At 41.2% G+C, this 17,906-nt stretch overlaps 1 protein-coding gene across 4 annotated transcripts in view; it reads right to left on the bottom strand.

The window, feature by feature from the left end:
* TNIK (TRAF2 and NCK interacting kinase) overlaps positions 1–17,906 on the bottom strand; it is a 388,730-nt gene that overhangs the window by 12,344 nt on the left and 358,480 nt on the right. For all 4 annotated transcript variants that reach the window (XM_062211872.1, XM_062211854.1, XM_062211863.1 and 1 more), the window contains 5 exons: positions 14,576–14,740; positions 13,735–13,846; positions 12,760–12,930; positions 12,162–12,305; positions 6,593–6,727 (listed from right to left, as the gene is read on the bottom strand). In XM_062211872.1, the coding sequence (XP_062067856.1) occupies positions 6,593–6,727; positions 12,162–12,305; positions 12,760–12,930; positions 13,735–13,846; positions 14,576–14,740 (727 nt within the window). The remainder of the gene's footprint in view (positions 1–6,592; positions 6,728–12,161; positions 12,306–12,759; positions 12,931–13,734; positions 13,847–14,575; positions 14,741–17,906) is intronic.

Raw genomic sequence — 17,906 nt, 5'->3', positions numbered from 1 at the left:
CGGGTATGATCCAGCCAGGGCTTGCCTCAGTAGCTGAGGAGCTGCCTCTATCAGCTCTCCTTCCACCTTGGGCAGTCAATAAAGAATCACAAGACTGTTTTGCAACTCAGGGCCAGGCTAATAAAACTCAGCTTTGAGCAGATCCTAATAGTCCCAGGCCAGTGCCTCCAGACTGGCTTCAGTGCCCAGCAGAACTCCGTGGTTTCAGCTAATCATCTTATATCCCAGTCAGCATCACCAGGGGCTGCTAGGTGTGTGGCAGTGAACAACAAGTCCACATCAGCAGCAGACAGACCATAGCAGGGTGAGCTTTGGTCCATCCCCCAGACCGTACTACTCCTGCTAGGCTGCGGGCCTCAGAGGTGATCTAGCATCACAGCATTTGGGTACAAAGACAAGGAATCTCAGTCTACTACAGGCCCAGGAAGAGGATTATAGTGACAGACTGCCCCTTAAGGCACTTCCCCAGTTCATACTTAACAACACACCAACTACAGATTTGGGACAAATGTGAGTTTTTGGGGAATATTGTAGGACTGGATCAGAAAGACGTATCAGCAGTGACCTACAACCAGCCACCACTTAGGGTGCTATCTAGTGCTGTAATAGCAGAAGTATCCATAAGCTCAGAGAAAATAAACACAGAATTTCTAGAAAGACAGACATAAATGAAGCCAGATTACTACAACAAATCCTTCAATACAGATGATGTTGTACACCCATATCAAGGACCTTCAAGGGAAACAACCTTACATTAAGAGCAAATAAGGTGCCAGAAACTAACCATCTAGGAATTGAAACTCCCACGTGCTTGTGGATGGAGATTTCAAAACTGCTGTTTTAAGGAAACTCAACAAGATTCAAGAGAACACAGAGAAACAATTCAATGTTCTGAGAGATTTAATAGAGAGATGGGAGTAATTATATAAAACCAAGCAGAAATCCTTCATCTGAAATGTACACTAAGTGAAATTAAAAAGGTGATAGAAGGCATTGTTAGTAGCTGAATAGATGAAGAATAGAAGAACTGGAGAGCTTGAAGACAGGCTATTTAAAAAAAAAATAATTACTACGTTGGGGCTGGTGCTGTGCTGTAGTGGATGAAGCCGTTGCTTGCAGTGCTGACATCCCATGTGAAAGCCAGCTCAAGTCTCAGCTGTTCCACTTCTGGTCCAGCTCTCTGCTATGGCCTGGGAAAGCAGTAGAGGATGGCCCAAGACCTTGGGCCCCTACACCCATATGGGAGATAGGCCCAGCTGTGGCCATTGTGGCCATTTGCGGAGTGAACCAGAGGATGGAAGATCTCTCTCTCTTTCTCTCTAACTCCTCATTTCAGATAAATCTTTTAAAAATTGTTATCATTTCAAGATAGCTTTTTATACCCAAAAGCAGTTTTTGTAAGCATCATCACAAAGCAAGAACCTATGACAGAGTTAGCCAAGATAAGAAATCAAAGCACACCACCAGAAAAAACATCAATCACAAATGAAGATTGTAATGGAGGGGGAAAAATGAATAACAATAAAAATACAAGTATCAAAATGGCAGCAGTAAGACCTTGCCTATCAATAATTACCTAAAATATCAATGGAATAAATTCTCCAATTAAAATAGAGTGACTATTGGATTAAAAAAAATAAGATTCAAGTATATGCTTCTTTAAACAAACTCATTCTAACCTAAGGACACAGACTGAAAAGTAAAGGATAGAACAAGACAGTCCATGCTTATGGAACCCAAAAGAAAGCAAGAGTAGCCATTCTTCTATCAGGTATAATTGAATGAAATCAAAAGCAGTAAAAAGAGGCCAGGAAGATCATTATATAATAAATAAATGTTCAACCCAGCAAGAAGAAATACCACATATAAATATATTTGCACCAAATATCGCAGCACCCAGATACTTAGAGCAAATATTAACAGACTAATGGGAGAGATAATCCAATATAACAATAGTAGGGACTTTAACATCCCACTTTCAGAAATAGATCATCTAGACAGAAAATCAACAAAGAAACAGCAGAGTTCAATTGTACTCTAGAGAGGCCGGCACTGTGGCACAGTGGGTTAAAGCCCTGGCCTGAAGCGCTGGCATCCCATATAGGCACTGGTTCTAGTCCTGGCTGCTCCTCTTCAGATCCAGCTCTCTGCTTTGGCCTGGGATAGTAGTAGAAGATGGCCCAAGTCCTTGAGCCCCTGCACTCGCGTGAGAGACCCAGAAGAAGCTCCTGGCTCCTGATCGGCGCAGCTCCAGCCATTGTGGCCATTTGGGGAGTGAATCAGTGGATGGAAGATCTCTCTCTCTGTCACTCTTGTCTTTCAAATAAATAAAATAAATCTTAAAAAAAAGAAAAATACATTGCACTCTAGATTAACTGGACCAAACAGATGTTACAGAAATTTCCATCCTACAGCGCAGAATACACATTCTTTTCAACAGCGCACACATCAGTTTCCAGGATAGATAATGCAGTAGGTCATAAAACATATCTCAGATAGTTTACAATAAAATTCATATTGAGTATCTTTCTGACCACAGTGCAATAAATCTAGAAATAAATAACAAGAAAAACTTTGGAAACTACACAATTGCCTGGAAATTAAACAACTTGCTCCTGAACAACCAATGAATCAAGGAAGAGATCAAGCAGGAAATTAAAAAAAATTTCCCAAAAATAAGAATGGAAACACAACATTCCAAATCCTATGATACAGCATAAGCAGTACTAAAGGAAAATTTATAGCAATCAATGCTTGCATCAGAAAAGGAAAAAGACATGAACAGCTCACCAGTGCATCTCAAGGAACTAGAAAAACAAAACAAAGGAAATAATAAAGTTCAGAGCACAACTGACATGGAGACTAATACTCCCAAAATCTACGGAATGAAAGGCTGGTTCTTTGAAAAGATAAACAAAATTGATAAACCCTTAGCTAGACTAACCAGGAAAAAAAGAGAAGACTCAGATACATGAAGATGAAAATGGAGACATTACTATTGGCACCATGGAAATGCTAAAGGTTTTTAGAGATTACTAGGAAAAATTATGTCAACACATTCATGCAGAAAAGGAATTTGATATGTTTAGCATCCCTTCATGATAAAAACTGACCAAATGAAAAATTCTTGGACACTTAGAGTACAAGACTGAATCATGAGGAAATGAATACCTAAACAGAACAATAACAAGTATTGAGATTAAATCAATAAAAAATTCCCATCCAAGAAAAGCCCAACATCAGATGGCTTCACTGCCCAGTGCTACTAAACATTTAAAGGATAATTAACACCAACCCTTTTTAATTCAAAAATAGAAACTGAATTATTACTAATTCATTCAATAAGACCAACAGTACCTTCATAATAAAACCAGACAAGGACACAACAATAAATGAAAGCACAGACCAATATGTTTGATGGACACAGATCCAAAATTCCTCAACAAAAATATGAACAAATCGAATCCAACAGCACATTAAAATGATCATTAAATACAACCAAGTTTGATTCATCCCAGGGATGCAAGGATGGTTCAACATTTGCAAAATAATGACAGTTTGAAAGAAAAAATCATATGACCATCTCAACAGATGCAGAAAAGGAATTTGATATATTTAGCATCTCTTCATGATAAAAACTGACCAAATTAGGTATAGAAGGAACATACCTCAACATAATAAATGCCATATATAACAGGCTAACAGTTAACATCATATTGAATGGGGAAAAGCTGAAAGCTTTCTCTCCAAGGTATAGAACAAGAAAATGATGCCACTTACATTCAGGAATAGATTTAACCAAAGAGGCATAAGACCTCTGCAATTAAAATGATAAATCAGTGATTAAAGAAATTGAAGAAGACACAAATAAATAAAAAGATACCTCATGTTAATGGATTGGAGAATCAGCGTCATTGAAATGTGCATATTACCCAAAGCAATTTACAGATTCAATGCAACACTATCTAAATCTCAATGACATTTTTCATAGAAGTAGAAAAAAAACAAACTAAAATCCATATGAGATCATAGACGACCCAAAATAGCCAAAGCAGTCTTGAGCAAACAGAACAAAGTAGGAGGCATTATACTACCTCCCTTTAAAATACATTGCAAAGCTACAGTAATAACATAATATGGTATTGGCATAAAAACAGATCCATAGACCAGTGGAACAGGGTAACTAGCAGCAAACCCATACATCTGCAGCCAACTGATGAGTGACAGAGAACTTGCTAGAACAATTAGGCAAATGAAGAAAAGAATATGCACTGGAAAAAGGATTTTTGAAAATAAATTTTTTGAAAATAAAAAAAGGATTTTTTTTAATAAATGGTGCTGGGAAATTTGGATATCCTCATACAGAAGCCTGAAACTAGGTCACTATCTCTCACCATGGACAAAAATCTATTCAAAGTGGATTAAAGACTCAAATGTGAGACTTGACATTTTCAAACTTTTGGGAAAACATTTCAGGACTTCAGAGAGGCAGCATTTTCTGGATCATACGAAAAGCCAGGATATTAAAGCAAAAATAAACATGAGGCTAAAGGGCTTATGCATAACAAAAAAACAGTGAAGAGACAACCTAAGAATAGAAGAAAATATCTGCAAAGTTTTTGACAAAGGGTTCCTACCCAGAATATATAGGAAACAGAAACAATAAGAAATAAATAATCCAATTTTTAAAATGGACAGTAGATTGAAAGAGATATTTCACAAAGACGACATATAGATGGTCAATAGGTACATAAATGTTCAACATCACTAATCAGGGAAATGTAAATCAAATGAGATATCACCTCACTTGTAAGACTGACTTATAAAAAAGATAAAGCTGATGTTGGTAAGGATGTGGAAAAAAGTGAATTGTTGCACATTTTTGGTGGGAATGTAAATTGGTACAGACATTGTGGAAAACAGTGTGGAAGTTCCTCGGAAAACGAAAAATAGAACTAGTATATGATTCAGCAATCCCACTCCTAGGTATATATCCAAGGGAAATTAAATTCTTCGGTCAAAGAAATACCTGCAGTCCCATGTTTTCTGCACCACTATTCACAACAGCTAACAAATGGAAACAACCTCAGTATCCATCCACTGACGAATGGCTGAAGAACATGTGCTACATACACACAATGGAATATACCCAGCCTATAAAGCATGGAATCTTGAAATTTATACCATGGATGGAACTGGGGCTCATTACGTTAACTGAAATAAGCCAGGCACGGAAGGACAGATATCTTATGATATCACTCTTTTAGAGAGTCTAAAAGATAGGGGATTTCATAGAAGTTAAAAATAAAATGATGGCTACCACAGGCTAGGGAGGAAGTGAGAAGTTCTGGCAATATACTGTACAAGAGGGTCATTATAAATAATGTTTTGTTCTATAAAGAAAAACCTAGAAGATAGAACTTTAGATGTTTGCTCTATAAAGAAATATTAAATGCTTAAAAGGACAAATATATTTACCCTGACTGGACATTAAATAATGTGTATATGTAATGAAATACTGCATAGAACCTCATAATTACGTATGATTTTCAGATATCTGTTAAAATTAAAAAATACTAATACCCTTATTCTTTTATAAAACCATTTTTCTAGCCTCTGTGATATTTTATTGTCTTTCTTCCTCCTCTCCTTCCTTTATTTAAACTTTCTCTCCCCACCCCACAATGTTTGATCGTGCTGTTTGCATTCCCTTCCTATTCGTGGATTTCTCTGCTGTCTTTACAGGTGGGCTTATTACCTGCTGGGATTCATTCCAGAGTAGTTAGGCAGTGAGCCTTCTTCATGGAGCTTCAATTATGAGGGCCTGTATTCTTCTTTCTGGTCACTTTGTTTCTCTAAAGACAAATCTTTCAGTCTCTCCCTTGGAAGTAGTAGCATGGCTGCCAACATTTGGGGAACTAGATAGGGGCAGGAGGAGTGTGAGTGTGTCCTCAGGGTATTCCCACCATCACATTGGCTTCCAAGCCCTTGCTCTTCTATTGCAGTTAGAGAGGGTAGCACCTGCCTGTTGGGATGAGCACATTGGAATCCTGCCAATTAACTGTCTGAAAGTCCTTATACCTCCAGTCTCATCCTACACACCCATATTAGATTATTTTGGGGCCTCAGATCCTGGGCTTTTCTGGTTTTGTTTTGAGAAACTAGACTGATTTTGATGATTTTCTTTACTATAGATTAGAATTCATCATTTCCTGGTCTGCTATGTCTGCTTCCTACTCACCCAGCTACCCTTGACCAATTTTACTGACATTTCTTGTTTGCTGGCTTTTCTTCTCAGTCTCTTTGTCCTTGAAGTTTTATGGTGTTTTTATTCCTTTACCATCATTTTAATGGGCCTTTGGGAGGAACTAAATATAAAGGTTCAAACTGGAGCCTAGGATGTTATTCTGAATGCATTCTTTGAACTTCATCATCTGATTTTTTGGGAATAACATGAGTATAATTAAGATTCCAGCCACATGAAACTGGTCACACATGCATCATCAAACAGAAAAAAAACGGAGTAAAGCTTAACTGAATGACTCTGACTAGTAGACACACCAAAATCATACTTCCATGTCTTGAGACTCACCAACTTTGTAATGTATGCAGCCTTCCAAGTCCCCAACAGTGATCCAGCCTTGTTTCTTTTCTACTTCTGGGTCATTGTGTAGTATTCTGTTTCTTAACCATGACAGATAGTAAACTCGTAGCTTATTCTTCTTTCCTGTTGAAAAAATAGAGTTTTAATTTCAAGTCCTTATATTATCTTTCCCTTCACCCATCTGTACCTCTATGTTATTTATTCTTATTTGGGAATGTAAGTGGTAATGTGTGTTTTTAAAAGTCATAATAACCAGTGTCCATAGTACTTTTCATTATAGTGGCCTCTTTTCCCAGAACTTGTGGTTAAAACAACTCCAAAAGTTCTGGACAAGGCACAGAATTACATATGAATTTAGCCCCTCTTCTTCTCTCTCCTCACTACAAAGGGAAGTATCTGCTGAACTCAGACCTAATTCTGCAAAGAGTGATCAGAGTTCCAGAACATTCCAAATCTCATCATCTGAGGGTTGTTGAGAACTGGACATGTTTGTATGCTTTTGTGTGCCTGAATATCCCTTAAATCCATGGCAGATGTTAATGAAGAAAGTCTTATTTCCTCTGTTGCCATAAAGAGAACAACTGGAGTGGTTTTATTTTATTCAATTAACAAAAAGACAATTTTAAAAGGAGATAGAGAAACAAGTTCAATGAAGGTAATCTGGGTTCAGAACACAGTAGCAGACAAGTTGAGGGTACTGAAACCATTGAAAGGAATAACAACAACAACAACTAGAGAAAACAGATGCAAAGCTGAAAAACAAAAGTCCCCTTTGGCGGCATGATCCTGGAGTAAAGAATTCATAGGATGATAAGAAAACATGTAGATAATACTGAAGAGTATATGTGGAACAAAGGCTACTTTATGCCATTAGACTGAGTCCCAGAAAAGTAAATGCCCCCTGGGGTGGCTCTTCCTAAGTAATGAGTAATTTGGGCCTGTGGGTTTTTTTTTTTTTTTAAGATTTTAATTAATTATTTATTTATTTATTTATTTTACAGGCAGAGTGGATAGTGAGAGAGAGATAGAGAGAAAGGTCTTCCTTTTTGCCGTTGGTTCACCCTCCAATGGCCGCTGCGGCCGGCGCATCTCGCTGATCCGAAGCCAGGAGCCAGGTGCTTCTCCTGGTCTCCCATGCGGGTGCAGGGCCCAAGCACTTGGGCCATCCTCCACTGCCTTCCCGGGCCATAGCAGAGAGCTGGCCTGGAAGAGGGGCAACCGGGATAGAATCCGGTGCCCCAACCGGGACTAGAACCTGGTGTGCTGGCGCCGCAAGGCGGAGGATTAGCCTGTTAAGCCACGGCGCTGGCCTGGCCTGTGGGTTTTATATATTGAAGAATTACTGGGGCTTACACTGTGGCATACCAGGTAAAGCCCCACCTGCGAACCTATATGGGTGCCAGTTAAGAGTCCCGGCTACTCCACTTCTGATCCGGTCCCCTACTAATGCTCCTGGGAAAGGAGCAGAAGATGGTCGAAGTACTTGGGCCCCTGCCTCCACATGGAGACTCAGATGAGGCTCTGGTTCTTGGCTTTGGCCTGGCCTAGCCCCAATCACTGCAGCCATTTGGGGAGTAAACCAGTGAATGGAATACCTCTTTGTCTCTCACTCTAAGTCTGCCTTTCAAATAAAAATAAATAATTCTTTAAAAAAAAAAAGAAAAAGAATTGCTGTCCTTTGATTTCTCTTCAGCTTTAGAGATATTTTATATTTTACAGATGTGACATGTATCATAAGAAAAGAATTCATGAAAGCATTGCACACTAGATTTGACAGGAGCTCATTCTGAATGTAGATGAAGGGAATCACTGTGTTACTATTCAGTTTTGTAGCTGAAAGCCTAGAATATGTGTGGCTCCTGATAGCTAGGTGGGCAGGGGTGCCAGTACTTTTCAAGAATCTTTTGGTCAGGGATCACACAAACAAGACTAGTGTCTGCTAATACTAACTGATAGAATCAAAAAGGGAGAGAACGATCCAACATGGGAAGCAGGATACACAGCAGACTCATAGAATGGCAGATGTCCTAAATAGCACTCTGGCCTCAGAATCAGCCCTTAAGGCATTCGGATCTGGCTGAAGAGACCATGAGAGTATTTCAGGCATAGAAAGCCAAGACACTCTGGGGGGGGGGGGGGGGCGGTGGGAAGAGGACCTAAATGAAAGATCTCTGGGAGTGAGATCCCAGCAGAAAGAACAGGCCATCAAAGAAGGAGGTACCTTTCTCTGAAGGGAGGAGAGAACTTCCACTTTGACTATGACCCTGTCAGAATAAGATCGAAGTCAGCGAACTCAAAAGGCTTCCATAGCCTTGGCAACTCAAGACTAGAGCCTAGGGAGATTACTGATGCCATAAACAAGAGTGTCAAATTGTTAAGTCAACAACAGGAGTCACTGTGTACTTACATCCCATGTGGGATCTGTCCTTAATGTGTTGTCCAATGTGAAGTAATGCTATAACTAGTACTGAAATACTGTGTGGGTGCAAACTGATGAAATCTTTACTTAATATATACTAAATCGATCTTCTGTATATAAAGATAATTGAAAATGAATCTTGATGTGAATGGAATGGGAGAGGGAGCAGGAGATGGGAGGGGTGCGAGTGGAAGGAAAGTTATGTGAGGGATATCCATTGTAATCCATAAACTGTACTAAATAAAAGTTTAAAAAATGAATCTTTTGGTCTTATTTTCATTTTCTCCATTCCCCATCTGTGCCTCATGGTAAGAGGAAATGGAAACGGTTACATGTTTAAGAAGGGGGAAGCGGCACGAACAACATAATCAAGACTGTGAATTCTGTGGTAGTATTTACACTCTTGGTAGATGGGTGGCTGTAATTTTGATTTGGTAGTATAACAGTCAAGACAGCAATTAACCAGAAGGAAGGACTATACAGAGTTGAACTCCAATAATAATACAAAAAGAATTTATTTGGGGTGGAGAAAAAGAGCTGAAAATGCTAAGCATTCCATGGAAAGTTAAAAGAAAAAGGGAACTGGGGCCGCCACCTGCAGTGCTGGCATCCCATATAGGAGCTTGTTGAGTTCAGACTGTTCCACTTCCAATCCAGCTCTCTGCTATGGCCTGGGAAAGCAGTAGAGGATGGTCCAAGTCCTTGGGCCCCTGCACCCACGTGGGAGACCTGGAAGAAGTTCCTGGCTTCGGATCGGCCCAGCTCTGGCCATTGTGGCCACTTGGGGAATGAACCAGCAGATGGAAGACTCACTCTCTCTCTCTCTCTCTCTCTCTGCCTCTGCCTCTGCCTCTCTGTAACTCTGCCTTTCAAATAAATAAATAAATCTTAAAAAAATGAAATATAACAAATGATATTTGTCTCTTTGGGACTGGCTTACTTCACTCAGCATGATGTTTTCCAGATTCCTCCATCTTGTTGCAAATGACTGGGTTTCATTGTTTCTTACTGCTGTATAGTATTCTATGGAGTACATGTCCCATAATTTCTTTATCCAGTTTACTGTTGATGGGCATTTGGGTTGGTTCCAGGTCTTAGCTATTGTGAATTGAGCTGCAATAAACATTAATGTGCAGATGGCTTTTTTATTTGCCAAATTAATTTCCTTTGGGTAAATTCCAAGGAGTGGGATGGCTGGGTTGAGAGACAAATATCATTTGTTTTCCCTGATCGATGACAACTGAGCACCAAAGGGAAAACCTGTTGAAGTGAAATGGACACTATAAGAAACAATGACCTAAAAAAAAAAAAAAAAAAAAAAGAAACAATGACCTGATCAGCTCTTGTCCTGACTCTAGATGTACAATGTAATACTTTATCCTTTTTAGTATTTGTTGTTGTTTTTGTTGTTGTTGTTCTAGTACTAGTGGTTGAACTATGTAATTAACACACAATTACTCTTAGGTGTTTAAATTTTAACTGAAAAGTGATCCCTGTTAAATTTAAGAGTGGAAAAAGAGAGGGAGGAGATGTACAATTTGGGACATGCTCAATCGGACTTGCCGCAAATGGTGGAGTTAAAAATGTGCCAGGGGATTCCAATACAATCCCATCAAGGTGGCATGTACCAATGCCATCTCACTAGTCCAAGTGATCAATTTCAGTTCACATTCGATGGCTCTGATAGGTCTAAGAGTCAAAGGGATCACACAAACAAGACAAGTGTCTGCTAATACTAACTGATAGAATCAAAAAGGGAGAGAAAGATCCAACATGGGAAGTGGGATACACAGCAGACTCATAGAATTGCAGATGTCCTAAATAGCACTCTGGCCTCAGAATCAGCCCTTAAGGCATTTGGATCTGGCTGAAGAGACCATGAGAGTATTGTAGGCATGGAAAGCCAAGAAACCATGGAAAAGAAAAAAAGAAGAAGACCTAAATGAAAGATCTCTGGGAGTGAGATCCCAGTGGAAAGAATGGGGCCATCAAAGAAGGAGGTACCTTTCTCTGAAGGGAGGAGAGAACTTCCACTTTGACTATGACCCTATCGGAATAAGACCAAAGTCAGCGAACTCTAAAGGCTTCCATAGCCCTGGCAACTCATGACTAGAGCCTAGGGAGATTACTGACGCCATGAACAGGAGTGTCAAATTGTTAAATCAGCAACAGGAGTCACTGTGTACTTACATCCCATGTGGGATCTGTCCCTAATGTGTTGTCTAATGTGCAGTGATGCTATAACTAGTACTGAAACAGTATTTTTACACTTTGTGTTTCTGTGTGGGTACAAACTGATGAGATCTTTACTAATTATATACTGAATCGATCTTCTGTATATAAAGATAATTGGAAATAAAAAAAGGAAAAACCTGGTGTTAAATTGGAAATGGCATAGAAAATTAATTAAATTTTTAAAAAAATATATATTATGTAAGATCTCTGTCTTTAATGTACTGTACACTCTTATTTAATGCTATAACTAGTACTCCAACAGTATTTTTTTTCACTTTGTGTTACTATATGGGGGCAAACTGTTGAAATCGTTACCTAATATATACTAAACTGATCTTCTGTATATAAAGAGAATTTAAAATGAATCATGATGTGATTGGAAGGGGAGAGGGAGCGGGAAAGGGGAGGGTTGTGGGTGGGAGGGAAATTTTGGAAGGGGGAAGCCATTGTAACCCATAAGCTGTACTTTGGAAATTTATATTCATTAAATAAAAGTTTAATTTAAAAAAATGAATTATAGGGTCAAGTGAAGGCATTTTCTCCAAACAGAAGCACAGCTCCTCAAGGAGTTAAACTTTCATTAAAGTTCAACCCAGGAGCCCAGTGTTGCCTCCTTATGAAACAATGTCTGAGTAGAGAGTCATGCTTACCAAATCCTGACAACAGTAAATGCCTATAAATATACAGTTTTTGTAAAAGATTTCTACATAATTTAGCTTTAATGCAGAAGTAAGACCTCTCTTTGGAAGTCAAACTCCAGCGGTCTCACTCTGGCTATACTGCTATAATTTATTGTGTTGCTTTTTGACTGGGAATGGAAGAGCTTCCTGGTTCTTTGGCAACAAGGTGATCGCTTTGCCCACCTATGCCAACCTGGAGAATTTGGTGATCCTGGTAACATACCTGATATTGTCACAAGGACATTCAATCCCTCTAGCACATCCATCTGCTGAAATCGTCTCCGGTTGATCAGATTGTAGACTTTGCCTTGCCCACTTCGGTCCAAGAGCATCAGGCCATTTTCAGTCCCCACCAGAAGGTTTACACCTGCAAATTTTAAGAAGTAACCCAAGAGTGACTTTTAAGGGCTTTAAGCCTTCTGCCTCTGTGGTCCCAATAAAGCATAAGAAACTGTATTTTGTAAATATAAATCAATGAGTGAGCAGGTGCTACCGTAGGCAGTGTAGAAGTAGAAGCTCTTGCACAGTACTTACATCACTGTCCCTTTGGTAATGAAATTACATGTTTTTTTTTTTTAATGAAGCAGTAGCAGCCTTCATTGCCTCCAGCTGTTTACTACCCTGTATAGAGACTCCTTGTCAAAAGGAGCCTAAGGCACTGCCATGCCCGTGTTCTTTTTCTGGAACAATCACCTCTTTCTTGGCTCTCCTTAAGACTCCCCTTTCAACCAGTGTCACTCTGATGGTAAGATCCACTGGCTCTTCAGGCTTGAGAATCAGTTCATTAATGAGTAGTAAAATAAAATAAAGCACCAACGTACCCCACAGAGCTGCACAGAGTATTTCTGAGTTGAATCGTTTCTTGTATTTTCTGATTTCTGGTGTGTCACTATGAGGCCGGATGTTGGTTGGGTTCACATTTACCACTGAGATCTTTCTTGCTTCATTGAGTTTGGCCTGTTCTTGCCTAAGAAGTTCACTGGTAAACAGAGCTTTGAGAAAAAGAATCAGAGAAATCAGTGGTATCTTAAAAGATAACAATGGAGAAACGGAGCAGGGGCTTCAAAACACTATATCTCTGTTTAGTGCATGTTATAATAAAGGCACATACACTCTGAGACTACATTTACTTTTCACTTATTTTTAGTAGCATGAAGTGTATAAGTCATTCATAGAAGCAGTATTTTATCCACTAGCAAGACAGGCTTATAGACATAAGCATTACTTGGCATGTTTAGAGAACTGATAATAATCTCAAAAAAGTAAATCCACCTTCCCTACCTCTTGTAATATATGCAAGAAATGCTGCTTTTTGAAATTCAACATCACTTAAAAAACTGGCCTGAGATAACTTTGATGATTAGTTAGTTGCAGAAGTCTAGAAAGCAAGCCCATCTTCTAAAATCAGCCAAATTTTTCGCGGTGGGAAGCACACACCTCAAACTCAGCACAACTCAACACGCACTTATTAGGTGTCTACTGCGTGCATAGAATTATACCCAGAAACTGTTTTTGGGAAATAGGTGGTAAGTTCACAGGTCTCTGAGGAACAACTTTTCCTAGGGTTCCTGGATACCTCTGGCTTCCTACCAGCAGCAAAAAAAAAAAAAAAAAAAAAAAAAAGGAAACAAAAATTTTGTTTTAGGAATTCTATAAAAATAACCACAAAATCTTCCTTTTTAAGACCAGGACCAAGCAGTAAATGGCTTAATTATTGAACTGATGACTAATTTCTATATCAAGCTTTGTCAGAAAGAAATCAAGCTGTTTATAAAACATTGGGGCCTTCTGCCTACCTGCAGCTGATGATTCCTCATCCTCTTCGTCTTCATCAGTGGGAGAGGTCTGGTATACTCGGGGGTCCACGAAGGGGGTGAAGGAGGCTTTGGTACTGCTCCCCATGCCATACTAGTTAATAAACAGGAAGACCAAACAGAACAGATAAATGAATACTGCAGGAACAGACAATGTAACAATATTTGCTGGGCTTTCAACAGATCACAGGGTCTGTTCCACTGTTCACGCACCAACCCCCCCAATCAGTGTGGGCACCTCTCCAGCTCCTCCTGGTAATGGTTACTCTACAGCTGCTCCTGTGTCTGTTCTTTACAGGAAGGATACCTCATTTCTCCCTTCTCACACTACTGGGAGTTCAGGAATTTGAATATGTTAAGAACCCATCTATTTGTTTTTATTTTTCATAAGTAAATCATTTAAACCTCCTTTTTATTCAAGTAAAACATAGTTTGACAAAATTCATGTAAATATGAACCTCAACTGTTGACCCTGAAATTGCTAAAACCTGAGGTTTCTGTCACTGTCCTGGAAAACAGGAGGTCCCAGTTCTGGCCTGAGCTCTGTGACGAAACAGCTATTTGCTTTAGACAAGTCACTGAACCTCTGTGAGTGTTAGTACGCTCATCTGTAAAAATAGATTTCAGTCCAGATGATATGTGAGAGTTTTTCATGCCTCTGCTTTGATGATTTCTCTATATATCCACATGAGCAGTTCCATGAACATAGTAGAAACCAGCCATCTATGTTTCAAGGGGGCTTGCCAAGACCTTGTTTTTGAAGAGAACCAGGTTTGAGAATCGCTGAAGAACAGAACCGTGGGGGCTATTGCCCAGTACCTACTTCAGTCCCAGAGTCCATCTCCTGGGAATGGGTAGACACACGCCCCAGGCCTTCCGTCGGGGTCCCAGCCGGAGAATGGCTCTGCTGCACCAGGTCTGGGAGATTGATGTGACCTGCGAAGCCATTGCTGTCACTATGGCCGGATCGCTTCTTCTCTCCAGATGTCTGAGGGGGCAGAACACATGGGGGGCATTAGAAAGGCGGGAAAGGGCCACCCAAAGATGTCACCCTTCATACAGCATGGGTGTTAGGGGGCTCCAAATCAGCTCACTGGGGTGTGGGAAGATAACCTATGAAGACAAGAGAAAGTAAGCCATGCTAATATTTAGTATATGGATTGGCCCTGAGGCCTTGTGTTTCTGTTTGAAGGGCATCAGGGGTCACATATGGTGTGGGGAAGTCCCCTCTGGGGAGACAGGGACACAACAAAGTGCGAAGGCTTAGTAGAACTCACAGTTACGAGTTCCTCTTCCCCTGAATGGGTGTGTGGGGTGATATTAATTAACTGGATTTACAGATCCTAATACCAGAAGATGAAACAAAACTATACCTAAACTAACACATTGCTGAGCAGCAGCAGCAGTGGCATGGGGAAATACTAATAATCCATGCACAAGAGTCTTCCTAGAAAATACAGAGGCAACATTATTCAATTTACAGGCTCTTCACAAGGTCAAAACAGTGATTAATCAGATTGAACATGAGTTCCAAAAAACACTACGTGATCTGGAAGACTATTTGAAGATACTGGCTTGTATCCACTTTCATTAATGTTGAACCTTTTACTAAGGAACGGAGATGATTTGTGATGTAGGCAGTAAAAAATGTCATCATGAACAGCAAAGCATCTGAAATGTTTATAGCCTCCCTTTCTAACATCTTGTAGAGGTATTTGATAATGTATCTAGTATGTTAGCACAGTGGGACTAACATGATTTGTGAATCATGTTACTGTATCATACTGTATCATGGGGCATGCTCTAAAACTTTTACCTACAGTGTTGCATGACCTTCCAGTGTGGAAACTCCTACCCTAGAGAAGTCTCCTCCCTCAGATTAAGTATTGCTTTCTCTCTCTGCCTTTTCTTGTCATCCATTCATTGACCCAGCATTTTTAAAGACCACTAAATAGAAAGCATTCTGCTGAACATGGGCTAGTTGCAAATAGGGCAGGCAGTTGCCCTACCCTCTTTGGGGTTGGCATGGGCAGACCATCTCACTGGCCTGGTGTCTTCTTGCTGGAGCCTGTTCCGGCTTGCAATGATAGCTCTGCAACTGCCCCTGGCTGGCAGAGAGGAGGCATTTTGTTCCTGTCCCCCTTCAGTGAGATGAAGCAGACTAACTAGCTCCTAAGGGTGCCTGTAACTGACATTACCAGGAAGCCTGAGAAATAACTGGGAGGCCTGGCATCCTCTGTGTTTTTGGCTCCATGCTCCCAGACTGCAAACTGTCCTTTTTCTGGATTCACTTTGCCACAGTGCTCACCTGTAGCTGATGCTGGTGCCTATTCTCAGCAGTTGAACATTCCATCTCAGTGACACTGAGGGAGTTCAGGCCTCATTTATCATGCTGTCCCTGATTTTACATAGACGGGCAGTTTTTCCTTCCTCCTAACTCCTGTTCAAATACTATAAAGCTTTTTAACATTTTCCCTCAACTTCCCAGCAGTATAAATCACACATGGTCTCTTTGGAAGTCTTTGTTCTGTCATCAGCAGCATTTTGCTCCCAGCCAAGGAAAACCTGATCTGGACTCATTGGTTATTAAAGAAAGACCTGAAGAGGCCAGTGAGGGGAAGAGAAAAAAATTTAAAAATCTGACCTCCATCATTAACCCCTGCATTTGCCCGCTTTGGAGTCAGCACCCTTCAACTCATTCAACCAGAGCCTTCTTATCAGACACTTTCAGTGTGTCAGGCACCCTGAAACGCACCTGGCCTGCCAGGGTATTCCCAAATGCAGAGCTAAGTGAGCGTCAGCCCTGCCTTCCAGGACCTCATGAGCAGAACCCAACAATATGATCACATCTCTGCTCTTTACGCCCTCCCAATTGCCATGGGGATAGGCACAAAGATGTTTTACACATCACCTTATGTCAGATACCGTGCTAAATACTTTATATATGGCATTCCACTGGATCCTCACAATAACACCAGGAGGTAGCTCTCATTATCCCCATCTGATAAATGCAAAGTGCAGCATAAAAACTTCAATTTGCGACACCCCCCCCCCCCCCTGCTCTGTTGGGACAGGGGAACCTCGCCCAGGAGCGGAATCCCAATAAAAGCTTGTGAATTAATTGATTCATCTGCCTGGGAAGATTTGTTACACGCCGGACACCTTGCAGATGGTGCCGAAACCTGGGAGCGGAGGGTGGGTGCCTCCCCTTTCTGGGTTTGAGGTCCCCTCGCTCCTTGAACCTGTCTGGTGCCCCAGGCTGACTATGGACCATGCTCAACCAACTGTAAGTAACTCATCCCCTGCTCTCCCTCCCTCCTCTGGGTTGGCCCAGTCTCTGTGGATCTCTGGCTAGCTCTCCATCCGGACAGAGACCTCCAAATCGTATGCACGTGGGCTCTGTTCTCCACTGTTTAGCCTCCCAGCGGCTGTGGAGATGTCCCATCACTGGCTTGGCCCCGTAGAGGACTGACATCTCATCGGTCTACTGAAGTCTGGGACAGGGGATGCCTTGCCCAAATTTCAGTAGATCCGGGCTACCAGGGAGACCATGAGATCTGGCCAATCCCGAGGGTGAGACTCAACATGCCCGCTGGCCTGCCTCCTAGAGAACTTGAAATTGGAACTGGCCCAGGACCTATGGTGTAAACGCCTAATCTTCTACTCCACCCAGGCATGGCCTAATTTCCTTGAGATTTTCTGCTGCAGGGAGAGAAAACGGCTAGAGGTCCCATATGTCCAGGCTTTCTGAAACCTCCGCTCCCATCCTACTCCCTTCTCCCCTTCTTTCCTCTCTGCCTGCTCCACAGCCCAGGTCTTGCTGGCCAAGATCGGGCCCCCACCTCCTAAGGGCGCCTCTTCTGTGTTACTGCCAAACTCTCCACCCTCCACCTTTTCAGACCCTCCCGAGTTCCTGGGGACCCCACAGCTAGCCAGGAACCTCCCGCCCCTATATGCACATTCTTCCGCCCCACACCTGTCCTGCCCCTCCCTCTGCCTCTCCCCAAGGCCATTGCTGGAAGCCAGGTAGCCAAGGTGGCCCAACCACCGGTGTCAAGCTCCACCCCCATCCTATTGGGATGCTTCTGCTTCCCTGGCCGCCCTCCGACAAAGTTTTAAAAGGACCTGTTCCTGAACACATGGCCCTCTAGCCT

Source organism: Lepus europaeus, chromosome 2, assembly GCF_033115175.1.
Source record: "Lepus europaeus isolate LE1 chromosome 2, mLepTim1.pri, whole genome shotgun sequence".
Classification (NCBI taxonomy): Eukaryota; Metazoa; Chordata; class Mammalia; order Lagomorpha; family Leporidae; genus Lepus; species Lepus europaeus.
The sequence above is the reverse complement of the archived record's forward strand: the minus strand, read 5'-3'. Positions and strand labels throughout refer to the sequence as shown.